The 27,434-nt window shown below is 41.7% G+C and overlaps 2 protein-coding genes and 1 long non-coding RNA gene across 4 annotated transcripts; 2 read left to right on the top strand and 1 right to left on the bottom strand.

The window, feature by feature from the left end:
• The first annotated feature begins 1 nt into the window (after position 1).
• Positions 2 to 7,281, top strand: LOC147325549 (E3 ubiquitin/ISG15 ligase TRIM25-like). 2 transcript variants are annotated; one of them, XM_086302479.1, is made up of 2 exons: positions 2 to 855; positions 7,225 to 7,281. In XM_086302479.1, exons 1-2 carry the CDS (start codon positions 85 to 87, stop codon positions 7,279 to 7,281), a joined length of 828 nt encoding a protein of 275 aa, XP_086158605.1. In that variant the 5' UTR covers positions 2 to 84. The 2 variants fall into 2 exon arrangements, with proteins under 2 accessions (XP_086158605.1, XP_086158604.1); XM_086302478.1 differs by lacking the exon at positions 7,225 to 7,281 and having other exon boundaries at positions 2 to 2,175.
• Positions 7,282 to 21,809: 14,528 nt separating this feature from the next.
• On the bottom strand, positions 21,810 to 23,178 carry LOC147325548 (uncharacterized). The gene is made up of 4 exons (XR_015130575.1): positions 23,077 to 23,178; positions 22,888 to 23,000; positions 22,691 to 22,802; positions 21,810 to 22,610 (listed from the first exon to the last, which is right to left on the bottom strand). It is a non-coding gene; the product is annotated as an uncharacterized LOC147325548 (long non-coding RNA).
• Positions 23,179 to 24,603: 1,425 nt separating this feature from the next.
• LOC147325547 (tripartite motif-containing protein 16-like) lies at positions 24,604 to 26,593 on the top strand. The gene has a single exon (XM_086302477.1). The coding sequence runs from the start codon at positions 24,604 to 24,606 to the stop codon at positions 26,302 to 26,304; it is 1,701 nt and encodes a 566-aa protein (XP_086158603.1). The 3' UTR covers positions 26,305 to 26,593.
• Positions 26,594 to 27,434: the final 841 nt, after the last annotated feature.

Raw genomic sequence — 27,434 nt, 5'->3', positions numbered from 1 at the left:
CTTTTAAAAAATCTTTTTTTAATTTTAATGCGGTAGTACTATATATATATATTTTTTTTATCATTCTGTTATCTGAGAGCGATAATGGCACGGCAAACAAGCAGACTGGATGAGAAAAAAATCTGCTGTTCGATCTGTTTGGATCTCCTGAAGGATCCGGTCACTGTTCCCTGTGGACACAGCTACTGTATGAAGTGTATTAAAAGCTACTGGGATGAAGAGGATCAGAAGAACATCCAGAGTTGCCCTCAGTGCAGACAGACCTTCATACCGAGGCCTGCTTTGAAGAAAAACACTGTCTTGGCAGAGTTAGTGGAGGAGCTGCAGAAGACTGAACTCCAAGCTTCACCTGCCGATCATGGCTATGCTGGACCTAAAGATGTGGCCTGTGATGTCTGCACTGGGAGGAAACTGAAAGCCATCAAGTCCTGTCTGCAGTGTCTGGTCTCTTACTGTGAGCAGCACCTCCAGCCTCACTATGAATCTACTGCCTTTGAGAAACACAAGCTGGTGGACACATCAAAGAGGCTTAAGAAAATCATCTGTTCTCAACACAGTGAGGTGATGAAGATATTTTGCCGCACTGATCAGCAGTGTATCTGTTATTTGTGCTCCATGGATGAACATAAAGGCCATGACACAGTTTCAGCTACAGCAGAAAGGAATAAAAAGCGGAGAGAACTTGGGGTGAGTCGAAAGAAAATCCAAGAGAGAATCCAGGACAAAGAAAAAGACATAAAGGTGCTTCAGGAGGAGGTGGAAGCCATCACTCAGTCTGCTGATAAAGCAGTGAGGGACAGTGAGAAGATCTTTAATGATGTAAAACAGCAGATCAGATCTCGTCAGAAAGCTGAAGTGTGTCGTGCAAGAGAGCTTCAGGACAGAATAGAGAATGAGATCACTGTGCTGAAGAGGAAAGATGCTGAGCTGGGGCAGCTCTTTCATACACAGGATCACACCCACTTTCTCCAGACGTACACCTCACTGTCACATGTGCATGAATCTGTTGGATCACTCAACATTAAAACATGTACTTTGCAGTACTTTGAGGATGTGATGACAGCTGTGTCAGAGTTCAAACGTAAACTACAGGAAATCCGTTTTGGCACCGCAGTCTCACAGTTAGAGGGGGAAGTGGATGCAGTAATGTCTCGACCTGAACCCAAAACCAGAGCTGAGTTCCTCGGACTATCTCAAGAACTAACGCTGGATTTTAACACAGCAAACACAAGTCTCTTATTTGAAGGGGACAAAAAAGTCAAATGTATGAGTAAAAAATTTTTATATAGTCATCACTCAGACAGATTCATCAACAGACATCAAGTCCTGAGCAGAGAGAGTCTGACTGGATGTTGTTACTGGGAGGTGGTGTGGAGTGGAGGAGCACTTTCAGTGGCAGTTTCATACAAGAATATCAGCAGAACAGGAGATGAAAGTCTGTTTGGGAACAATGACAGTTCTTGGGCACTGGAGTGTTTCAAAAATGGTTATGAACTGAGACATAACAAAATCAGAACTGTCATTTCAGGCCCTCAGTCACCCAGAATAGGAGTATACGTGGATCACAGAGCGGGTATGCTGTCGTTTTACAGTGTCTCAAAGACCATGTGTCTCCTGCACAGAGTCCAGACCACATTCACTCAGCCGCTCTACGCTGGATTTTGGCTTTATGTTGGATCGTGTGTTGAGCTGTGTGAGCTCAAATAGTCTAGAAAAAGAGGTCTCTCCTAAAGAGGTCAGGCAAAATATATAGCATAGATTATAAGTGCAGTGATGTAGCATGGGTCTGTGTTACTTGCTATAAAAATTAACAAAAACAAATAAAAGTAATTAAAAATCTTTAACTGGAGGTGAGCAGACAGTGTGTCACAGCTTCCCCATTTAAGCAAAAACAAAAATTGCCTAAAATTGATTACCTCAGTAAGTGTGTGTGATATAGATGACTTCAGATGTTGAGGATGAACTCAACTGCACAAGTCACCTGGACTGTTAAGGACAGCATAAGTGCAGGCCAGTGGGAGAGTGGGGACAATTGGATCGTCCTGGGTCATTTGAAGCAGCGTTTTGAGCTTTCTTGTATTTTAGTGTAATTTTGTATTATGGTTTATGTAACTGTCCCTGAGACAGTTAAAATAAAGTTGGTTATTTCATGTTTCTGTGATAGATTCATGCTTAATTTAGTTCATTTATTTATAACATAAGATGATAAAAGTGTAACATTAATTAAAAAACATGTCTAAAATATGTGATTACAAAATATGGGTTTGTTAAATATGTAAAGTGCTGTAAGTTTGTATGAGCTAAAGTTTGTAATTGTCACATGACCAGAGTTTGGTTGAGAGCACAACCATGGCATTGTGGAGCTAGCATGGATACATGGCTACAGATGCATCTACAGCCTCAGCGTTAATGTTATTCTGCATGTGGTCCAAGAGGCGCACACGGTATGGTTTCATGTATATTGTTTGTATAATGTTGCATACGTGTTCTACACTGGTAATGAGAGGACATTTTTGTGATATCCATTATTGTGCATTTTTCTGTTCTGCTTGCACAAGACTGTTTATGGACACTGATATGAGAGACTGATAAGCTCAAAACATTTATGTTGTAAACTTTGTGTTTCTTCAGTTTTCACGGTGTCTGAAGACAAGAGTGAGAGAGAGAGAGAGAGAGAGAGAGAGAAATAAATTTCCGAAGACATCAGTATGATGCGTGGCCATTCTTTGTTGGACCCCTGTAGTTACAGTTTATGTTTAGGTTCATTAGTTGGTCAGGAATTTATTCTGCATTTTGAATTGTCTAGTTTCCCCCGTTTTCCCCCCTGTGTCTTTGTCCTGCGTCCCTCTCTAGGGTGGCTGTAGCTCAGGAGGTAGAACGGGTCACCTACTGATCGGAAGGTTAGTGGTTCCATCCATGGCTCCTCTAGTCTGCATATCAAGTATCCTTGGGCAAGATACTAACCCCAAGTTGCTCTCCAATGCATTCATTGGAGTATGAAAGTAGTTAGGAAGCACTAAGTATAGAAAGAAAGAATGTGGCATGATGTATAGAGCGCTCTGAGTACTCGGGAGAGTAGAAAAGCACTATATAAGAAACAGTCCATTTACTCTCTTTGGGTTTGTGTGTGTGCGTCTTGATTTCCTTTTCTGTTCCCATGTTCCCCCTCCTTGGGTTCCAGTCCTCTCCTGTCTGTCATGTTTATCCATGTTTCTGCAACTCCCCTGTCTCTTGTCCCCTCTCACTCCTTCTCTCTCGTGTCCCCTCTCGCTCCCTCTCCCTACCTGTTCCCTTGTTGCTCTCCTTGTGTTTCATCTCGTCTCCCCGTTTGCATCCCTGTTTATCCCTGGTGTGGTGTCATGGTCTTAGGTCTGCGTCTCTGTGCTTCCTGTTTTATTTTGACAGTCAAGTGTCCTGTGTTCAGTGTGTTCAGTTTTGCTTCCTCCTGTTATGTCATTATGTTTATTCACCCCAGCTGTGCTACCCGTGTGTTTCCTCTTCCCTCTTCATCCCTCTGTGTATTTATGAGGTCCCCGTGTTTGTTGTCCGTTCGTCTGTTAACCTTTCCTGCATCTCCATGTTTCATGTACTCAGTTTTTCCAGTTCAGGTTTTATGTTAGTTTCTCCCCTGGTTATTTCCTTTGTTTGGCTTGTGTTTTTGTTCTTAGCCACAATAAAGGCTCATTTTTCATTAAAGTTCAGTTCTGCCTCGTTCGTCTGCATTAGGGTCCTCACACCACAACCTCCACGGGATCTTGACAATAATGATGCTCCAGGAAGAAATAAGGCAACTGTGCATGATATGAGTTCACCCTTACAGAGTATTTTGCAGGGAAGAATGTTTAAAAAAGACAAACTGAAGCACTCATAGCAAGCAAAACTTGCTACTGACCACACAGTAAGTACCAATGCCAAGTCAATGGCTCTAGGGTTAGGATGATAGTTGGGACTTGGTTTACGCTCAGCCTATTTTGCAACAACGAGTTGAAAAATTAAAATTCCTATTTTAGATGTCTCTAAAAGAAAACCCAGTACTCTCCTAACCGTGGACCGGTCTTGTAGTCTCAGATTTTGGATGATGCCCCATCTGTTTCCTGTTGTCCATGAGTCCTCAGTGTCTATAAATTTTTCTGAGTACTTAGCTGCTTTGATTCTTGATACTTACTTTTGGATCTTTGGCTCTTTCATACAGAGGCTTGCTTATTAACCCTTTAGAGCCGGTCGGAGCGGGCACGCTCTGTTTTGCGTAACTATTTTTAAATCCCGGTACCTCTGCAACCGTGTAAGCTAGCGCAATAATTTTTTTTGCATATGAAACCGGAGGAGTTGTACTTACATCTTATGCCATCAGCTTGTCCTAGGTCACAGTTTCCTTCCACATAAAGCTTTGCAAAAACTGCATAAAAAGCACTTGCAGCAACAAAAACATAATATTCCAGAAACACGCTTTGCCGATCCGATCAGCTGTTCATAACACTTCCTACGTTGGAATAGACGTCAGCGCGAACTTTTGCATGTCCGCCATTACCTGCCCGAAACCGGAAGTGACGTCATTTTCGCAGAAATGTAGTTTTTTGTTTGTTTTTTTTTACCATCAGGGCCTTATGAGCCTATACTGGTGTTTTTAAAAGTTATGTTTGACTTTATGACTTTCTGTGTCGTTTCTGGGATGCTTAGGACTCATATTGCACTGCTGGAAATAATTTATTTTGATGCAGATGCTGCTTTTTTGCAAATTTGCATTATAATATTTATTTTTGTTTTTCCTGCAGTATATAAAAATTGGTGTATTTCAAAAATAAAACTATGAAGACACTCAAAATAAATTTCCTGTGGTAGGAAACTATTTTGTGCAACTTTTTTTGTATTTACAGTTTTGAGAGATAAGCCTCTTAAATTTCTCTAACTAGAAATATATGTTAAAAAAGCAAAAACGATTTTCAATTATTTTGTAGTTTATTGCACTTTTTTGCAATTTATGTAATTACTATGCACTTAATGCAGACATATTATTAAAATCTGGGCTATAATGGTTGTATTGATGTATAGCAACTTGAAATGCTCCCAAAAATGGCTCCACAGCATGTAAAAATATAATATAAGCTCTGGCGGGCTTGGTTCTATGGTAGGTCTTAAAGGGTTAATTTTTGGTTTGCTTGCATGTGCAATTAGTTTCTGTAAAAAAAGAAAAAAAAAAAGAAGAAGCCTATTCCAGTTTGGCATGGCCTGATAAATTTCACAAAAATTAAAAAGTTAATGACAAAGGTAATGTAAAAAGCTCCCATAAAAGCATAATACTTCTTACATAAAAGATCAAAATACAGTGGAACCCCGGCTTACGAATACCCCATTTAATGAAAAATTCAAGTTATGAAGGCACTTAACGGCAATATTTCTGCCTGTGGTACGGCAAAATGCCCACATAACGAAATCCGCTGGCTGCGCCCAGAATGCCTTCCAAATCATGTGATAACCCCTTGGGTTTCGTACTTGCGTTTCGCTGTTCCACATGAAAGACTGTCAAGAGATGTATTCTAAAGACACTTCTTCAGCTGAGAGTCAGAGAGTAGAAACACACACACACGCTGCAGTTTTTACTTGCAAGGGCAGTCACAGAGCGCTCACACGAGAGTGGGGGCCCTGTGATGTGCGCTCTAATTTTGCTCTTGTCTTTATTTATAGACAAGGGTAATCAAATCAAATCAAATCACTTTTATTGCCACATCACATGTGCAGGTACATTGGTACAGCACATGTGAGTGAAATTCTTGTGTGCGAGCTTCACAAGCAACAGAGTTGTGCAAAATACAATAATGTAAACAAGCAAAATACAAGCTACATCTGAAACTAATAAATATATGTACAATATATAATAGTGTATGCATTTCTGGATGTGTATACTAAATATTTTTCTACGTGTGTGTGTGTGTGTGTGTATACACATATTTTACAAATTAAATAGAGTAAACAATAAATAAAATAAATAAAATAAATAAAATAAAATATACAGAGTGAGACATGTGCAAAACAGTGGCATTACTGTACAGTATGGAGTGCATAATGTTAAAGTTCCAGTAGTGAAGCTGAGGTGTCTATGACGTGTTCAGCAGTCTGATGGCCTGATGGAAAAAGCTGTCTCTCAGTCTGCTGGTACGGGACCGGATGCTGCAGAACCTCCTTCCTGATGGAAGCAGTCTGAACAGTTTATGGCTGGGGTGACTGGAGTCCTTGATGATCCTCCCCGCTTTCCTCAGGCACCGCTTCCTGTAGATGTCTTGGAGGGAGGGAAGCTCACCTCCAATTATCCGTTCAGAGCACCGCACTACTCGCTGGAGAGCTTTGCAGTTGTAGGCAGTGCTGTTGCCATACCAGGTGGTGATGCATCCAGTGAGGATGCTCTCAATGGCACAGTGATAGAAGGTCCTGAGGATGCGGGGGCTCATGCCGAATCTTTTCAGTCTCCTGAGAAAGAAGAGGCGCTGCTGCGCCTTCTTCACTGTTTTACAACGTACTTTAGTGAATACGTCTGTTCATAGACAGAGGGGTGTGTGTGTGTGTGTGTGTGTGTGTGTGTGAGAGAGAGATTCTGAAGGAAGCGGCCCATTCACACTGAAATGATCTGAAGCTAACTGTGTGCATTTAGCCACAGTTAGCTTCAGAGAGACGGAGAGGTGATCTGATATCTGGAGATTTTTATCCTCAAAATGTGTGTGATGTATGTTAAATGTTAAGTTTTGAACCTCCAAGCCTTTAAAATCCTACTGATATTTAAAAAATAATTACTTTGTCTTAGAAGAGTGTAATTAACATAAAGTAATTTAAATAATGTTCTTACTATTTTAGAGAATTAAACTAGTTCACATAACTGTCTTTGAGAGGTGAAACGACGCAGCATGGAATTCGCATGGACCCTGTGGACACAGCTACTGTATGAATTGTATGAAAGGAGAAAGGACTGAAACGGCAAAAAGAGGTCAACTCAAGTCGTGAAAAAACTCAGGAGAGAATCAAGAACAGAGAAGGAGATGTGATGGTGCTTCTGCAGGAGGTGGAGGCCATTAATCAGTCTGCTGATAAAGCTGTGAGGGACACTGGGAGGACACTTCAACAACTATTCCTTCTCATCAAGAAAAGCATTTCTGATATCCAGCAACAGATCAGATCCCAACAGAAAACTCAGATAGATGAATACTTTACATCTATCTCAAGCCCTCCATCTTACAGAATTGGAGTGTAACTGGATCACAGAGCAGGTATTCTGTCCTTCTACAGCATCTCTAAAACCATGACTCTCCTCCATTCACTCAGCCGCTCTATGCCGGATTCAGGGCTAATCACTTCTTAGGTGAAGGCTCTTCTGCTGTGTTCTGTGACCTTGGGAAATCAGAAGCTGCTATGGAATGAACTGGAATTCTTCTGCTTTCAGTTTTTAATTACTCACCATTGTTGCTTCTCTAGCGGTTTGCATGGGCTGACTTGTGATGATGCTATTTCTGTTTTCTGTCGATGCCATTTTCTTTATAATCCTTATACTTTCTTCTTAATCTTACCTTACTGGGGCAATAACCTAGTTTTACTTGAGTTTTATTTCACTATTCTAAATCTGGTTGGTTTATTCTAATGAATTGGTTCTAACATCATTATTATCATCACAGTCAGATATTGATTTTGCTTACTTTTACATTTTCCTTGTGCAGTTTTCAGTTAATCTGTTTAACAAATAGATGCAATGCTGCTTTCACTGCATGGCCCTATGTGGATCTAAGTGTAAAACTAGGTGTCGCAGATAGTTGTTTATTTCATTTATTTTCATTTTTAACAATGCAAATGATTTCAAAAATATTACAATGATATAATGTTCATCAAATCATATGTTCACTAAATAAATGTATATTTCAATATATTTAACCATATTTTAAACACATTTAGTACATGAAAAGTCTGTTGTTCTTCCAGTGTTGTAAATAATTGAAAATTCTGAAAAACAAGCTTGCTGTAATTGCTGTAGCTCAATTATAACTAGCTTGTCTATACCATGTCAATAATTGGTAAAGTCACTTTTCTAATAACAAATGCGTTACCAAAATAACTGTTTTTCAAACATATCTCTTGGGGACAGTGAAAGTGAAGGCGATGGGGCACTTTCTGTGGCCTAGCTGGAGGCCAGCAACAAAGCAGGAGACTGACAGTGCTGACAACAAGGAAGGAGACCCTCTATAGAGTGGCATCGTATCAGAATCAGAATCACAGAATCTGGGGACATCTCAGGCCCTCCAAGGTTTGGAGGCCTATCTCCCCCTACCACCACTTCCCCTGCCAGTGGCGGACCCCCTCAGACATCGGTGCGTTTGTGGTTCTTTGTGTCCGGGGATGGGCGTCCAGGTACACACCGGCTCACTCCTTGGCGGCCGCTTATCGGGGCCTGGAGCCTGGGGCTCGCTCGGGCCACTTCGGAGGTGGGGTGCCCCCGGCCTCTCGGCCTGGGGCTCGGTCACTCAGGCGCAGCTGGCTGCCGGCGGAGCTCACGGGCGCGTCACTGCAACTCCCCCTGGCTTCTGCTCCGCGGCTGCTGAGTGAGCCCTCATCTGGGACTCTCCTCAGCTCTTTCCGGGACAGTGGCGCAGCTGCCCCTCTGTTGGTCTTCCTTGGTCTCTTGTGTTCTGGGGGCCTCTGGATGTCTGGAGTTTTGATCTCCTCCATACCTGCTTCACGCCCTGGAGGACGGGGCTGTGGCCCCCCCACACCCTCTAGCAGATTATTACATGAAGGAACCTTTTAAAAAAACAAAAAACAAGCGCGTCCATGCTCACAGGTGTACACACGGGTGATCACACCCACAAACTACACCCTTTTTGGCTCCTACCTCAAAGCACACTGTGTTCTGTTGATCTTATGTGCTGCACAATAATGTTTAACATTTAGTATTTACTGTCATATTCCCATATATCATTGTGATGTTGTTTATTCTATTACTCTTGTTCTCTTCTGCTTGTTTTCTTTTTTCTTTCTCAGCAGGTGATCCAGGTGATTGATATATGCATTTTTTTTTCTCTGCCCGTTCTGTTGGTTTTTGTCTTTTGCCCTTCTCCCCCGTCCCTCTTCTCAGCTGTTTCTCTTTCCCTCTTTCTTTCTCCCCTTCTTTCCCCCAGTCAAGTCTGTCCCGTATTCAGTAAGTGAAAATAAAATAAACAATAAAAGGTGAATCAAATGGACGATTACGGCAAGGCTGGGATGGTCAGTTTGGTAAAGTAAATCCGTTGGGCATCTTTCTTTGCCTTTAGACAACAATTCTGATGGCAAAAGAGCCAAACGGGACAGGCCAAAAGAAAAAAAAAGAAAAAAAAAAAAGAATCAGAATCACAATACTTTATTAACCGTTATGAAAGTATGTGGTTACAGTTCAATTCTATTTTAAATTTTACAGCACCAAATCACAACAACAGTCGCCTCAAGGTGCTTTATATAGTAAGGTAGACCCTATAATAATACATATGTTGCTCCAAGACAATAAGAACAGTAACAGACTGTACTAAATTAAATACAAATGATTACAAGTTACAAAATATAAGGAACAGCTCTAATATATACAGTCTATGCAACTGTGGCGTCTTTGGCAAAGGAACAAAGCATGACGTCTTGCAGTGCACTGGGACCCTCTGCAGACTCAGACTCATCATGAACAGTTTGCGCTGCGGTCCCATTCCTCCCCAAAAGTAACAGTTCTGTTGCAACAAGAACAAAAACTCTCCATCCACATATTTGAGAGAAAGCAATTAAAATAAACTAACACTCTACCCACACCACCTATTCACACAATCAAACTCTCACAAGGAATCTTTAAGGCTGCAGACCCTGAGTTGGCAATTGGGGGTTTAATAAATTTGTCCATATTTCTAGCTGCTCCATCCAGAGTGGGATGGATGCCATCTCTCCTAACAAGACCAGGATTTCCCACAGTATAATTCACACCCCCATTAGTGAATAAATATTTCTGCCATTTTACACCATCAAACTTAGATAGCTAGGGATGAAGAACATTTTGTTCTTTAAAGAACCATTTGTAATAGCTGAAGAGCCATCCAAAAAATAAAACGTTTTTTTGACGTATGATGTTTCTTTAAAGAACCATAAAGACATCTGAAGAACCATTTAAGAAGCATAATTTTTCTGAGAGTACTTGCCATGTGTCGTAGCTCTCTTGTCCAACTAGAGCCTAGTTTGACTCCACAGCCGTCATGTTCGCAAAACTTAGGAAACCGATTCATACTACAACCAAAAGCTTAGAGTTCCTCGGTGAAACTCAGGAGAACAACATCCTCACACAGGATCAGGATCTATTTTATCTATACTTTGGACAAAGTTCTCCTTTTTGGATCTGCAAAGGCTCTGATGTGCTTTTCGATCACAAATCAGTTTCTCCTCCTCACCGTCATCTACTGGTTGTTCATGTTATAATTGCCACTCTCCTCTGCAATTATAAATAGTATCATTTGTCTACAAATTTGTTACTATAAGTACATTGCTGCATAACATTGTAGCCTTATTAACATTAAAGAAAACAAAAAAGAAATATTAATCAACTTAAAGCAAAGAATAACTTTACGAATATTGCTTTTTAGTCTGTAACAGAAAAGATTTAAAGTGCATGAAGTCACAGTGAAGCCAAGCTACATACACTGGTTATATTTCCTTGTCTTAGCTTTCGGGAGACTTTGGTTTGTCTCATTATCTCTGTCTCTCTCCGCCTTTCTTTTTGTTAACTGTTAAATATTTTTCCATTTATCTTGAGGGTTTGTTTACTGCTAGAGGTGGGTGGATCGATCCAAATAGTATCAATACCAACTCTGCTATTGGTATTTGATTGATACTAGCACAATTGAATCGATCCTTCAGGTTCAGTATGCAGCCCACTGAACTGTGTTAATTATTTCTTTGTAAAAAATAAACCTCAAACTTGCACTTTGAAAAATGTTTGAACCTTTATGTGTGCTTTAGAGACCAGAAAAATGTACATTCCAGGTCTCCAAAAACCCAGTTTCAAAACACATGAAAAGGTGAAAGGTGTGTTTTGTTGTGTTAACTAATTGTTGTGGAAAGTAACAATCACAGTGATATAGTTGTGTTGTGGTGGACCACTGGAAGGCTCCACTCACACCCAGTTCTCAGGAAGTGTTGTTGCTGTGTTTTGGAGGCAAAGTGTTCAGTTCTGTGGTGATGAGTAATAAACGAGCAGTGTTTATCGAGAGCTCTCGGGTCGTCTGTGTTTACCTCCACAGTGTTTAAATTGTGTTCAAAATTTGCAAATTGTGAATTCATCTCATAAGTCATGGCACACTACTTTCCTCCAATTAGCTGCCCGAATAACTTCTGCAATACTGGCCCTGCATTTACTTTGTATTAGATTGATACCAACATTTGTACTGTGAATGAGGGAAATTGTGAATGTTGAATTTTCTTGTTGAAATGTCCAGGCACGTATATACATGTTAAATGACAAGATATACATGTTCAAATAGCATCAACTAACAAAAAAACTTCAGTTTTTAATTTCTATATGATAATTCAACAATAGGAGCAAGTAGTCTGATGTCCTGTGATTATTATGAAGATATAATTTAAAATACAATAACACGTTATGTTTTTGTACAAAGTATCAGTATCGGATCAGTATCGGCGACACCACCCTGAATTTTGCTTGGTATTGGATCAGAAAGGAAATCAGTGGTATGGCACATCACTATTTACTGCACTTTCATTTCTCCTGCTCTGTGCTGTGCGTGCACATGCTTGGTGCAAAAATAAACCCTGCCACCTACTGTAGTGGATGTGCAATTACAGTTTATTCTAGTATGGCGATAAAAGCATCTTCCCATACCCCCTGACATTACCCCCTGACATCGGCCACACTATTTGAGAAAGACTGCTCTAGAGAAAGACCGGGCAGCACGGTGGCACGGTGGTTAGCACTGTTGCCGCACAGCAAGAAGGTCCTGAGTTCAATTCCACCATCAGGCCGGGGTCTTTCTGTGTGGAGTTTGCATGTTCTCCCCGTGTTTGCGTGGGTTCTCTCTGGGTACTCCGGCTTCCTCCCACCGTCCAAAGACATGCAGCTTGTGGGGATAGGTTAATTGGATAATCCAAATTGCCACTAGGTGTGAATGTGCGAGTGAATGTGAGTGTGAATGGTTGTCTGTTCCTATATGTTAGCCCTGCGACAGACTGGCGACCTGTCCAGGGTGTACCCCGCCTTTCGCCCTATGACAGCTGGGATAGGCTCCAGCGCCCCCCGCGACCCTGAAAAGGATAAGCGAATGGATGGATGGATGGATGCTCTAGAGTCTTTAGCTGACAGTACAGAGAGGCGTGAGGTGGTTATTGTGATTAGGAGCTATATAAATAATATGAAACTGAATTCAAATAAACAGTCCAAAAACAAAACAAAATAAAAAGTTGCAGTAAAATATTTTCAATAATTTATCTTTTACTCAGTTGTCTTAATGAGTTTGGTAGTGATAGTGTTAATTTGTCAAAAACAAGTTTAATAAATAAATTAATCAAATTATGATGTGCCTTTAGAGTTCTATTCCATGGAATAAAGTCCTCTATGTTTTACACTGTATTAGTTCGAGTTTAATATGTGCATACATCTACAGTGTTTTTATTCTTCTAAGAACATAATTACTCAGATGGATAAATACATTCTACTACAAATTTTATAATTTTTTAATCATTTATTGTGTTGTGCTTTGCAAAGACAATAAGAATCATTTCAGTTTTTCATGTGAAGCAGTAATTGAGAAACTAAGCAGCTTTAATGTGAAGGAAAAGAAATGCTAATATTGCCGTGGTAACCAGAATGTTACTACTGTTCTATGCTCTAATGACATCATGCTCCTTCATGATGTCATTTGAGTTTAACACACATGATGTCACTCAGATGGCTTTGATGTCTGGAATCCTTTCATCTTTCTTTATTCTTAAATATAGGTTTGGACTCATTTCACAGCACTTGGTTCCTCCATAAAACAGGTATTTTATGCTTTACTGCTACGTTTCGTAAAAAGCGGCACAACGTTTGTATTACAAATTTTCTTTCTCTTCTACTGAACTGACTATAAGCAGACATGCCCCTCCTGCTTTTGTCTGCGATTTCGTGGGCTGCTAGACGTGCTGCAAATGTCATCAGATCAAGTCTTGGATTTGATCATCCTGATTCATCCACTGCCCACCAAACAAAAGGTGTGCCATGTGACGTAGCTCCACCAGACTACTGTCCAACTAATGGTCAGTTTGACCCCACACTCTTCAGCTACACAAAACTTAGGTCACTGACTCATTCTACAACCAAAGGGTTGGAGTTAGTCAGTGAAAATCAGGGAAACAAAACAGAAAATACTCACACAAAATCAGAAAAATCTATTTTATCTGGAGTTTGCACAAAACTCTCATATTTCTCTTCCCTACCAAGAGCTGCTGCTCTGTCTGTGGGTCGTGCAATAATTTACATCACCAGGACAACAATCAATAATTCATGCAGGGCAGTTGTGGCGATGTTTAACATGCTCCTGGCAACAATTAGACGCTCTTTTTCTTGGTTTTGGGAAAGAATTGCAGCTCTGATTTCCAGAATCAGAATGGCTGCAAAACAACTGGTGGCAACAAAAGTTGCTTTTACCTCTCGTGGAAGCAAGATAGTAATTCCACTTTTTATGGTAATCACATTCACACCAATTGCAATTTTCCATGCAATACTTAAGACTTTAGTAAAACTTATACTTACTAACTTAAAAAATGAACAGGTGAAAAATGAAAAATGTGAAATTTTAATTTCCATGGCCTGTAACAAAAGGGCAAACAATGAAAGTGTTGGATGCTGGATTTTCAAAGACAAGAATCTGATTTTTAGATGCATTAAGCCTCAATATCACCAAGCGAAAAGCTTAAATTCACTTGATTGGTACCATATCGAAGGAAGACTTGTGGAAGTGGCTTGTGTCAAAGATCGAAAGAAGCGCCAGGGAGTCTCTTACAAGTTTTTGTAAGAGACTCCCTGGAGAAATCCAGCAAACCAAACTTGCTGTAAACCCCCCAAATTGGCTCAATCTTAATTAGGCTGTAATGATGTTATTTAGGCTCTTATCATACAAACAACAGTTAAAAATGGTTTATCTTACAGGTAAACTAACCCAACCAGTCGCGACAGATGGCTGCCCCTCACTGAGTTTGGTTCTGTCAGAGGTTTCTTCCTGTTAAAAGGGAGTTTTTCCTCTCCGCCATTGCCTAGTGCTTGCTCATAGGGGATCATTAGATCGTTGGGATGCTCTCTAATACTTTAGGGTCTTTACCTGACAGTATAGGTGACTGTTGTTGTGATGTTGAGCTATAGAAATCATTTTAAATTCAAATAAACATTATTTTAAAAAAAGAAAAGAAAAAAGATTTGCATATTTTTTAAGCGATATCAGTGTCACAATAAAACTCAGTTGTTCATATAGAGTGTGATAGGTTTGTAGCTTGAACCTATTCGCTGGAACGTTAAGACAATATAATTACACTGCTAAGCAAGACACAAATAGGCAAAGTTCTTCATGTTACTCGTGCACGGGAGAGACCGGACAGAGCGCCGTCCCTTCGCTTGACCCCAGTTGCTCTCGTCCGTTCTCCCATACACTGTCCTTTTATTGAGGTTACATGAATATGCATAGGTTCATTAACATACGACGTCTACATACAAACAAAGAGTACCTTGCCTGTGTGTGTGTGTGTGTGTGTGTGTGTGTGTGTGTGTGTGTGTGTGTGTGTGTGTGTGTGTGTGTGTGTGTGTGTGTGTGTGTGTGGACTGCTGATCAAAGGGTCAAACATCCTTGGTCAGGAAGAGGGTAGCCTCCCCCTCACCCTAGATGGTTCATCCTAGATAACACGGTGAGGAAGTCCTGCAGTTCATCTAAACAAAGAGCACTTAGACTAGAACAGACGCAACTACGTTAATCCTACCATAAAACAATAAGACACGGTATGACCTCTCATGCTCCCAAAGTGCTGTCTAATACACACAAAGTTTGCAGACTATCAAGGATCAAAACCTCTACCAATCTACAACTAATTACAAAACTCTAAGCATATATAAGTAAATATTTCTAAGCATAAATGACAATCAACAATACAAATCTAACAGGGTTGATCTTCATTTATTGAATGAAATAAATTATTAAATGAAAGTTAAATCATGTAATTTGAAATGGAATGATGATCATATTACATTTTTGTCCAAGAAGCACAAGAACCAAAAAAGCGTATGTTGGAAATTCTTATTTTATATTTGATTCAGTTTGCCAAACCTGTGTTGCTGCAGTGAAACCAGCAAAAAAGAATCAATGAAGCTGTTAACAGGTTGGAGCATGCTAACATTCTCAGATTTAATTCTCCAGACAGCTCATTTGTTCATGGTGTAATTTAGACTGCAATCAAAGTGTACCTAGAGCATTCTGATTATGATAAAAAACAATGATGAGTGCAGACCCTCATAATCAGAATGCTGTAGGTTCCAGAAAAAAAGAACCATTGCACACAGGTGAAAACATTGAGATGCTCTTTTAAAAAAAAAGAAAAAAGCTGGTTGTTGCTTCACACAGTTACAAGGAAGAGTATATGTTTATCTGCACAGGAATGAAGACGGAACTTTAAGTACCAAGCTGACATTTGGTTTAAAAGTGAAAGGTATAAAAAGCCACTGTCATGGGTCCATGTCTTTAGGACATCCCAGTAAGATTACATTTTGTTGTCAAAGGAGCTTGCAAAGAAAATCGTCTGGACTTCTTTAAGTTGCTTGAAGACGTTTCACCTCTCATCCGAGAAGCTTCTTCAGTTCTAAGGTCAAATGGTGGAGAGTCCCAGATTTAAACCTAGTGGGAGTGACCCCCCACAGAGGGACAAAAGGACCCCTGATGATCCTCTAATCGCCTGAGCCAAGGTGTGAAAGCGGGTGTGGGTCCCAATCAGCCAGGGTTTCGGGTGAGTTCATTGTGAAACCTGGCCCCACCTTATCATGCGATTTCCTGAGATCAGATGGACCAGGATGTGAGTGGGTGTTAAGGCGTCTGGGAAGGGATCTCAAAACTGGATTATAGATGGCAGAGAGTTGGTGTCGTAAACCCCCGCCTCTGTTCAAAGATGGTCGCTCACAGTGGACATAGATGGCTTCTTTCACTCCTCTTTCAAACCATCTGTCCTCTCTGTCCAAAATGTGAACATTGGCATCCTCGAAAGAGTGTCCTTTATCCTTAAGATGCAGATGGACTGCTGAGTCTTGTCCTGTGGAGGTGGCTCTTCTGTGTTGTGCCATGCGCTTGTGAAGTGGCTGTTTGGTCTCTCCAATGTAGAGGTCTGGGCATTCCTCGCTGCACTGTACAGCATACACCACAATGTTAAGTTTGTGTTTTGGCATTTTGTCTTTCGGGTGAACCAGTTTTTGTCTGAGTGTGTTGCTGGGTCTGAAATGCACCGGGATGTCGTGCTTGGAGAAAACTCTCCTGAGTTTTTCTGATACACCGGCTACATAGGGGATGACAATGTTGTTGCGTCTGTCCTTCTTATCCTCCCTCGCTGGTGTCTGATCTTCTTTTCTGTGCCTCTCTGCTGACTTTAAGAACGCCCATTTAGGATAACTGCACGTTTTGAGTGCTTCCTTTACATGCGTGTGTTCCCTCTTTTTTCCTTCAGGAGGAACACAGCACAGCGAAGTGGGGGATGAAGAGGGGGATGAAGAGGAGTTTACACCTGCATCACAAACAACATAAGGCTTCATCAGATTAACATGGCACACACAACACTTTGTCCTATGGTCTGGGGTACCTGTAACATAATCTGTGTTACTCAGTTTCTCTTGGACAGTATAGGGCCCACAGAACTTTGCCTGGAGAGAGGATCCAGGAACGGGTAGGAGAGTCAACACTTTGTCACCCACCTCAGATTTTCTCTGCACAGACTTTTTAATCAAATTTCCTTTTCATTTTCTCCTGAGACGCGGAAAGAGCCTCGCATGCAATTTCGCAGGCTTTATGCAGACGCTCCCTAAAACAATTTACGTAATCTAATACATTCTGCTCGGGGATAGCCGTGTCAGACAGTTATTTCTCTTTAAGCAGCCGCAGGGGACCACGCACTGTGTGTCCAAACACCAGCTCCGCGGGACTGAAACCCGTGGACTCCTACACACTCTCTCTCACCGCTAGAAGGAGAAGTGGCAGACCCTCATCCCACTCTCTTCCTGACTCGAGGCAGAACTTCCTCATCATGGCTTTTAATGTTTGGTGGAAACGCTCAAGTGCACCCTGTGATTTGGGATGATACGCACTGGATTTTTGATGCTTTATGCCGAGCGATTTTAAGAACTGAGCGAAAATCTTGGACATAAAGTTTGACCCTTGGTCCGTTTGAACTGATTAAGGCAAACCGAAAGTGGAGAAAAAGTTTACTAATGCTCTGACGATGGCTTTGACTTTGATAGTGTGTAGCGGAATCGCCTCGGGGAAGCGTGTGGCGGCGCACATCAAAGTCAAGATGTACTGATGTCCTGACTTTGTTTTTGGAAGCGGACCTACACAATCAATGATTACGTGCTCAAATGGTTCGCCTAAAGCCGGGATTGGATGCAGTGGAGTGGGAGGAATAACCTGGTTGGGTTTTCCACTGACCTGGCAAATGTGGCATGAACGGCAGTACTTGGTTACATCAGACTTCAAACCTGGCCAGAAAAAGTGACGCAGAATACGGTGGTAAGTTTTCCTAATTCCTAAATGTCCAGAGAAACTGTCATGTGCGAGGCTGAGTACTTGAGGTCGGATTTTACAACTACCTGTTGAAATACATTCCAGCCAAGATCACTAGATGAGGGAGGATGCCATTTACGCATTAACACATCATTTTCAATGTTGTAAACACGAGGATTCTGATCGCTGGAATTTGCGGCGAGTAAACATTTGGCCAGAGATGGATCATTCTGTTGCACATGGACAAAATCTGTTTTGTCTACCTCAAAAGACAGGTCAGGTGTAGCGGGTAGCATTCTATCAGACAAGCATTTTTCAGCTTTCTCAGGAACAGCTTCAGAACATAGAAAAGAGTCAGACAAGTCAACAGAGTCCAGGGATGGTGGAAAAGCAGCTCTGATGTGTTTAATGACCAGTCTCTCCAGGCATTTGGCGGGAATGGGGGTGAGTGCCACAGGTCTGAAATCGTTCAGACATGTGACATTTGACTGTTTTGGGATGGGAACGATGGTTGCTGCTTTAAGTCATGGTGCCACGACAATAACTTGGTCTTAAACACCAAAAAGACCAAGGAGATCATTGTAGATTTCCGGAAGAGGGGTCATAACAACCATCTGCCTCTCTTCATTGGCAGTGAGGCGGTGGAGAGGGTGAGCAGTTTTAAATTCTTGGGGGTAACTGTGACCGAGGACCTGTCCTGGGGCAACCATATCACCTCAGTTGCACGGAAGGCCCAACAGCGCCTCTACTACCCGAGGAGACTGCGGAGCGCACACATTCCCAGATCTCTGATGTTGAACTTCTACAACTGTGCCATCAGCAGCGTTCTGACGTATGGATTTCTAGTGTGGTTCCCCAGCTGCACCAAGGCCGATCAGCAAGCACTCCAGCGGGTGGTGAAAGAAGCTGGCAGAATTATTGGAACAAGTCTGCCAGAGATCAGTAATATCTTCCCCACTCGCTGTCTGAGGAGGGTGCACAGTATCCTGCGGGACCAACATCACCCTGCGCGCCACCTTTTCCATCTGCTGCCCTCAGGGAGAAGGTACAGGTCTATACAGGCCAGAACATCCAGACTGGCCAACAGCCTGTATCCACAGGCTGTGAGGCTCCTGAACTCTCTGCCCCCCTCTCACGGACAATAACCATATCCAACTTCTTAATAGCAATGAACTGGTCTGCATTGGTGCATCATATCTTTATTCTCTTCCCCCTCCTGCCTCCCCCCCCCCCCCTCTTTCTTAAATAGATAACTATCATATCTGATATCATATCTCACAGTACAATAATATTGAATGGGTTGCATTGTTGTATTTTGTCATGTTTCTCAGGTCTTTGTCTGAATTTCTACGAACATTATTGCTAAGGATTGTCTTATTGCATTGGAGTCACACTGGGTTAAATATGTACACTTGGGTTTTAAGGGGTATTTATTATTTTCTTCTTTTTTTGGGGTTGTATGGAAGCCCCAAACGCAATTTCATTGTTCTTGACAATGACAATAAATAAATAAATACTAAATACTAACATCACCGTATTTGCGCTTGTGGGCGCGCGTGACAACGCAGGCAGGAAAAACAGAGGGCAGACTGTCAGCGGCAGGTTCAAAAACAAAAACAGAATCATTGACAGGGTTTTCAATTACCTCAGGGATTGGGAAAACTTTTCCGTTGGCTAGACTCTTAAAGACACAGAGCACAACAGAGGTACACAGCCAGCCCAGGGCCGTAACAGCGTGTGGGACAAAGGAGTTTTTAAGTCTGTTGGTTCTTGACTTTGGGAGAAGCAAACTGTCGCTGAATAGGCTCCTCTGATTATTTACGACTGTGTGCAGAGAATGCCCAGCAATGTCCATAATGTCCAGCAGTTTAGTGTCCTTTTCTCTGCCACTGTCGCCAGTGTCCAATGTCAGGTTTATATTGTGGATCGTCATTTATGCTTAGAAATATTTACTCATATATGCTCAGTTTTATAATCGATTGCATAATGATAGGATGTCTCATCCTTAGCAGTCTGCAAAGACTCTGTGTGCCTCCCAGAGCACTCTGGCATACACACACATCCTGGGGTCATGAGAGAGGTCATAGTCATACCTTCTCTTACTGTTTTATGGTATGGTAAACACAACTATATCTGTTTCAGTATAAGTGCCTTTTGTTTAGATGAACTGCTGGACTTCCAGGCCAGCAGGTTTAGGGAAGTCGTTCACAGGGCCACATCTTGACCCCACACACACACACACACACACACACACACACACACACGCCTATACGTACACACAGACAAGGTACTCTTTGTTTACATGTACGCCTATGTAAGATATCCTATGTTAATGAACCTATGCATATTCATGTAACCTCAATAAAGAGCAGTGTTACAAGAGAGCAGACGAGAGAGACTGGGGTGAGCTACAGGAACACGCTTGTCACAGTTCTCTCCCTCGTGCACGAGTAACACAAAGAACTTTGGTGACTTGCGTCTTCCTTCTGCTGTTGTAGTAGAATTGTCTCATTCCAGTGAGGGGTTGTGCTAGACAGACCCATCATCCAGCTTCATGCCGACCACAGCCTTCCTGATCAGTTTGTCCAGCCTGGATGAGTCCTTCTTTGCTGTGCTGCTCCCCCAGCACACCACAGCATAGAACAGCTCTGGCAACTACCGACTGGTAAAACATCCTCAGTAGCTTCGTGCAGATGTCAAAAGACCTCAGCCTCCTGAGGAAGTACAGTCTGCTTTGGCCTTTTTTATACAGGTGCAGCGTGTTGTATGACCAGTCCAAGTTTGTTGTCCACCCACAGCCCGAGGTACTTGTATTTGTTGACCACCTCCACCTCCTCTCCCTCTATCCGAACTAGTCTGGACCTCCCGAAGTCCACAACCAGTTTCTTGGTCTCTCATGTGTTGAGCTGCAGGTGGTTTGAGTGACTCCCATGTGATAAAGTTCCTCGCCAGACTCCTCTACTCCTCTTCCTGGGCCCTGTTTCAGGAAGCCGGTTTAGAAAACTCAGAGTGAAAAACGATACTCAGGGTTGAGTAACCCCGAACTGTCCAACTCGGAATATTCGGTTTCAGAAAGGCTGATAACAATTAGTTCAGTCAACGCGGAGTTGCTTTAACCCCAAGTGAAGTGCGCAGGACGAGGATACATAAAGCCCTGATAAGCGGAGCACAGATTAAGCGAGTCACCATGGAGACGGAGGGAAAGAAGGCGCGGTCAATGTATTTTACAGCGCTTGAGGCCGAAATTCTGATGGCAGCATATGCCGATAACATGCAAATTCCGCGGAAAAAAGTAAAGTTAGCCACAGCTGCAAAAGACAGGGAGCATGCATGGCAAAACATAGCCGACAGAGTCAATGCGTGAGTGTTAATATAAACATTGATCTAGGGATTTCCACCCATTTAACACGTTATTTTATCATATGTTATTTTATTTGTTATTTTATACATTTTATTTTGTGACGTGATGTGAGCACAGGTGCAACCCAACAGGCCCCAAACGTGCCTGGCAGCAAGTAAAAATGAAATAGAAAAATATAGTCCAAACAGGTAAGGTGTAATTGTATTATGAGCCATAGTGCTTGGTCTGTTTGTCCCATGTAAATCAATTGCAGTTAGAGGCTACATTAATTTCCTTTCTGTAAGCACTTATTGAAATTATCTGAGCACATTACAAGTACATATTTGCTTACTCTGTATGCTCAAATGTGGCCCGTTATAGCCAACAGAAAAAAAGCGGAGGCCCGAAAAACAGGTGGGGGTCCTCCACCACCACCACTCACAGAGGCTGAGCAGTTGGCCCTCAGCCAAAACAGTGGGCGCCCTGTGGCCGAAGGCATCTCTGCGGGGACATCCTCTGAGTCAATAACCCCGCAAGACACAAGTGCCTACATAGGGGGTAAATTCAAAATAATACATGATGTGCATACATCCTTTCTTCACAGTCACCTTTGCAGTGCTACTCATTCATTTGATAAACTCTTTACCATAATGGATTATTTTGTAGTGAAGTTATTTTCCGACTGATCTTGCCTTCCCTCAGTCTTGGTTGTCTTTGAGAGCATAATGACAATGAAGTGTAAGGTGATTGGTATGTTTGTTAATTGCCATTTGGTCCCTTGTAAGTTATAAGTGACCTGTATAAACCTCATATTCTATCAGTTGATGGTGATGGTGTACTGCATCTGGTGCAGCCTCCTGTTGAGCCAGACCAACATGCAGTTGTGAGTAATACTCCACAGATTATATGAGTTTACAGTAGAACAGCAATGTTGTTTATTTCTTTACTACAGGAAAATAATGAAGAAACATTGACAGCTGTTACAGAGGAGGAAGCAACAGAGACACTTTATGAGGTTTACATCTTTTAATACTTTGTGTACAGGAAACACAGGTGACCAATAAAGCCAGTTGAACAAAAAATCTGTTTATTCTTCTTTCAACATGTTGAGGTGATGGGTCAAAAGAAATGATTGTGACATATGGTGTCTCTGACTGCACTTCCATCTTGTATGTCCGTGCGAGGGTCAGGATGTTCATGGTTTGGATCACTGCTGATGTTTGGTTCAGAAGGACAGTGTTCTCCTCTAATTGTGGCAATGTTGTGAAGAATCACACATGCCACAATAATGTCACATGCCCTTTCTGGGGTGACCCTGAGTCTTTGCAGGCACTGGAACCGGGCCTTAAGCATTCCGATAGTCATTTCAACTCTGGCTCTTGTCCTGCAATGAGCCAGATTATATCGCTGCTGTGGGCCCGGTTCAGGGTCAGAGTAAGGGGTAAGCAAATAGGGTAAACATGGATACCCCCTATCACCAAGCAAGTAGCCAGTGAACTCTCCTAAGACAGAAGGATACACTTCAGTTCAAATGTCCCTGAAGCAATTGGTCTTTATATATTTTAAAGTATTCTCAACTCACCATGTCCAAATTTTGTGCTCAGTGTACATTCACGGAATATTTGTGAGTCATGGACAGAGCCTGGCCACTTGGCTTCCACATTTGTGATAATGTTGGCAGCATCACATATGATCTTCACAGTGCAGAGAACACAAATTAGCATCCATTACTATAATGAAATAATTTGTTAGTTTGAAATGCTACAGGGAACTATGTACCTGTACATTAATGCTGTGGAAAGACTTCCTGTTCACATAGTCTCCTTCATTTACTGAAGGAGCAATGATTGGAATGTGAGTGCCATCTATACAGCCAATCACGCCTGGGAACCCTGAAAATAAATGTAAAATTTAAGTAGTAGTTCAAGTATCACCACACCATAAATTAAGTTTTGGTCATCCTGATACCTGCAATTTTGTGGAATCCCTCTTTGATAAATCTTGTGGGTCTGTGACCGGGGAACACCACAGACGAGTACAGGAGACGTTTCAGTGCAACTGTAGCATTCCTGACTGCCCGACAGACGGTAGCCTTGGAAACGTGCTCAGCGTCACCAATATTATACAGAAAGCTCCCGTTTGCAAAAAACCGAAGTGCAATACAAATAATATGTAATGAACTGAGAGAATGTCCGCGATGTGTCACATGCGTAATATATGGCCTGAGGATGTTATCCAAATAACTTATAGATTGTGCTGAAAAACGGTAACGTTCGCACAGACAATCATCAGGAAATGATAAAATGTCCAAACGCGCTCTGATCACTCTCTCCCGGCGGAGAGCTCTGCGGAGAATTTGGGCTTCACGATCTACTGGCTCTTCAAGGAAGGGGCACGCCATGTCCGACACTTCCTACTGTCAGGTTTCCGACAAAGGGGCGGAGACAGTCAGGGTTAGTTGTAGTAAACCTGCTAGGGGGCAGGTTAGCTTCACGGCGTGTGTCGTCATAGTGACTCACTCAGGCTTCAGCTGAACTCGCTTTGTGAAACCGAAAACCCAGAGTTTTCGTTAACTCAGGGTATACTTACTCAGTTTTTCCACTAAACCAGCTTCCTGAAACAGGGCCCTGGTCATCCCAGATACACCCCATGATGGCCGTGTCGTCCACAAACTTCAGAATATGGCATAATTCAGAGTTATAGCAGAAGTCAGAGGTGTACAGGGTGAAGAGAAGAGGGGAAAGCACAGTTCCCTGTGCTGCTGACCACAGTGTCAGATGTGATGACCTTCAGCCTGACGTACTGTGGTCTGTCAGTGAGGTAGTCGGAGATCCAAGCGACCAGGCAGGGGTCCGCCTGCATCCTGTTTAGTTTTTCCTGAAGTAGACGGGGCCGGATTGCATTAAAGGCACTCAAAAAGTCAAGAAACAGGATCCTGACCGTGCCCTTTCCCTTTTTCAGGTGTGAGTGGCCTCTCTGTAGGAGGTACAGGATGGGATCCTCCACTCCGACATCCGACATCAGCTGATTCTACGGGGCTAACTGTGCATTGCTGCGATGCCCTGACATACTTAAACAATGTTAGTCTTCACAAATATGTAACATTTATACATGTCTTAGACTTCAAACCAAAAGGAAAATGCTCACCTGGTAAAGATTATTTGGTGTTTGAAATTAGGTGCATTTCAATCACTGTCATAATAATAATGATAATAGTAACATGAGGAGGGCAAGAGAGTACCAAAGCATTCTCAAATATATTATTATGATATATGGATGCAATTACAATAACCTAAATAAAATATAAGAAAAGCTTCCTCTTGTTTTTGGTGGAAGATGATTTCTCAGGCGTTTCCAGTTACTAAGGCAGGAATGCATAGCAATGCACTTAACACATATTAGGTCATTCAAACCTGCTGATCCTGTTTCTGGAATCTATCAGAATGTGTCAACCCCTCCTTCTTTTGCTCTCTGTCAAAACTGTAAAACATTCACATGCATTCCCTGACACTTTGTCTATGGGGAGAAATGGCACAGAAAGGATTTAAAATTGCTGGTGACAAACTCTGCTGCGCGATCTGTTTGGATCTACTGAATGATCCTGTGACTATTCCCTGTGGACACAGCTACTGCAGGGACTGTATTAAAATTCACTGGGATGGACAGGATCAGAAGCACATCCACAGCTGTCCTCAGTGCAGACAGACCTTCATACCAAGGCCTGCTCTGGTGAAAAACACCATGTTAGCAGAGTTAGTGGAGGAAGTGAAGCAGACTGGACTGTATGCTGTTCCTGCTAATCACTGCTATGCTGGACCTGGAGATGTGGCCTGTGATGTTTGTAGTGGGAGAAAACTGAAAGCCTTCAAGTCGTGTCTGCACTGTGTGGTCTCTTATTGTGAGCGCCATCTACAGCCTCATAATAATGTAGATGGATTGAAGAAACACAAACTGGTCAACCCATTCAAGAAGCTTCAGGAGAACATGTGCTCTCACCACAATGAGGTAATGAAGATTTTCTGTCGCACGGATCAGCAGTGTATCTGTTATTTGTGCTCCATGGGTGAACATAAAGGCCACGACACAGTCCCAGCTTCAACAGAAAGAACTGAAAAGCAGAAAGAGCTGAAGCCGTGTCTGGAAAATTTTCAAATAAGAATTCAGGACAGAGAAGAACATGTTAAGGTGTTTCTGCAGGAAATGGAGGCCATCAATCAGTCTGCTGATAAAGCTGTGAGGGACACTGAGAAGACATTTGAACAAATTTTCTTTCACATCAAAGAAAAAAATTCTGATATCCAGCAACAGATCAGATGCCAACAGAGAACTGAAGTAAAACGAGCTAAACAGGTTGTGGAAAAACTGCAGGAAGAGCTCAGTGAACTGAAAAGAAAACATGCTGAACTGGAACAGCTCTCTCACACAGAGGATCACACTCAGTTTCTACACATGTTCCCTTTGTTCTCAAATTTTACTGAATCTACAGAGATACCTTTTACTAAACGTCATCCTCTGCTGTACTTTGATGATGTGCCGGCTGCTGTATTAGAGGTGAAAAATAAACTGCAGGATGATCTTCAGGAAGGATGGCAAAAAGTTTCCCGCACAGTGACTGATGTAGACGTGTTGCTACCTCAACCAGAGCCACAAACCAGAGCTGAATTCTTAAAGTTTTCAACTCAGCTCACACTGGATCCAGACACTGTAAACATGCGGCTGTTATTATCTGAAGAGAACAGAAGGGCAACATTTGTGAGTAAAAAACAGGCATATCCAGGTCACCCTGAAAGATTCATGAACAGGTCTCAGGTCCTGAGCAGAGAAAGTCTGACTGGATGTCATTACTGGGAGGTAGAGTGGAGTGGGTTTGGTATTTACATAGCAGTCGCATACAAAAGCATAAGCAGAACGGGAGATCAAAGTGAATTTGGAAACAATAGTGAGTCTTGGGCATTAGACTGTTACAGTAGTAATTATTCACTCAGTCATGGAAAAAATTGTTATAGGTTTACAGGCCCTGTGTCTTCCAAAATTGGAGTGTACCTGGATCACAAAGCAGGTATTCTGTCCTTCTATAGTGTCTCTGGCACCATGACTCTCCTTCACAGAGTCCAGACCACATTCAATCAGCCGCTCTACGTTGGACTGAGGGCAAGTCACTTCTTAGGATCAGACTCCTCTGCTGTGTTTGTCTGAGTTTGAGTAGGGAGAATCAAGTAATTACTTTGTGCTTTTCTTGTGCGTTTTTTTTTTTTTTTAAATTAAATATATAGCCCTTGTTAGGTTGCACCCTGGAATGTTAAAGAGGATATGGACAAAATACATTTGCATGCAATAAAATAATTAACAAAAATGTCATGCTTTGACCAGAGATTTTAAATTGAAAATTTTAAATTTCATTTTCTGTATCTTTTAAACAATATTTTGCTCATCATTACAGTTTTTCATTGATGAAATGCAGTTCATTTTATTTTGTTCCATTTTTAACTCGTAAATATTTTCATAAAATGTTGTAGTAATGTATCCACAAGTTGATCACCATCATTAAATAAATTTGCTTTAAAAATGTGTTTCTTAAATGAAGTATGTGTGTCTGTTTATTTAGAACCATGAGTATTTTGTTCCATGTTTTGAATAACCAGTGGAGTTTTGTTGTTTCATTTTCTTTATTCATGCTTCTAGTTGCTCCATAGCATAGTGGTTTCTTGTTTGGCGAACGCATAGCAATACAATGGAGCCTGAACTTATCATCTTTTTTTTTTGACATTAAAGTTTTTTATTGATTTTGCATCATATACTTAAACCTGTATAAGAGGGAGAAAAACAAAAGAACAAAACAAACAAACAAACAAACAAAACAAAACAAGAAAACTGCTGGTGTGCACCCCTGCCCTTACAAGTCTAAAAGAAAGAAAAGAGAAACTAACTAACAGTGGGTTCCAAGAGAAGAAACACAGAAATGGGCAAATAAAATTGACGTTAAAGTAACATTTGGACCAGTGGCCACAGTTAATAGTCCTTCAGATTATGATAATATGGTCATGATTTCCTGTTTGCTTCAGATAGCTCCAAAAGTAGTCCCAATGTTCATCTTTGTCTTCTGTATCATTTTTAAGTTTATTCAGCATGGACTCATAGGAAGCAGTCTCTGCCATTGCTCTGATCCAGTCTTTCAGTTCAGGACGTACTGTAGTCTTCCAGTGCCTAAGGATAATCCTCGATGCAGTTACCAACCAACCATAACAACCGTAAAAATATTATTATGAATTCTTGGAATATGAGAACGGTCTCCTAACAAGCACAATTCAGGAGTTAAGGGCACTTCT

This window comes from Aulonocara sp. 'chitande type north' Nkhata Bay, linkage group LG7 (genome assembly GCF_057382095.1).
Source record: "Aulonocara sp. 'chitande type north' Nkhata Bay isolate Kocher_YH1m ecotype deep benthic linkage group LG7, A_spYH_male_GT1.1, whole genome shotgun sequence".
Taxonomy (NCBI): domain Eukaryota; kingdom Metazoa; phylum Chordata; class Actinopteri; order Cichliformes; family Cichlidae; genus Aulonocara; species Aulonocara sp. 'chitande type north' Nkhata Bay.
The sequence above is the reverse complement of the archived record's forward strand: the minus strand, read 5'-3'. Positions and strand labels throughout refer to the sequence as shown.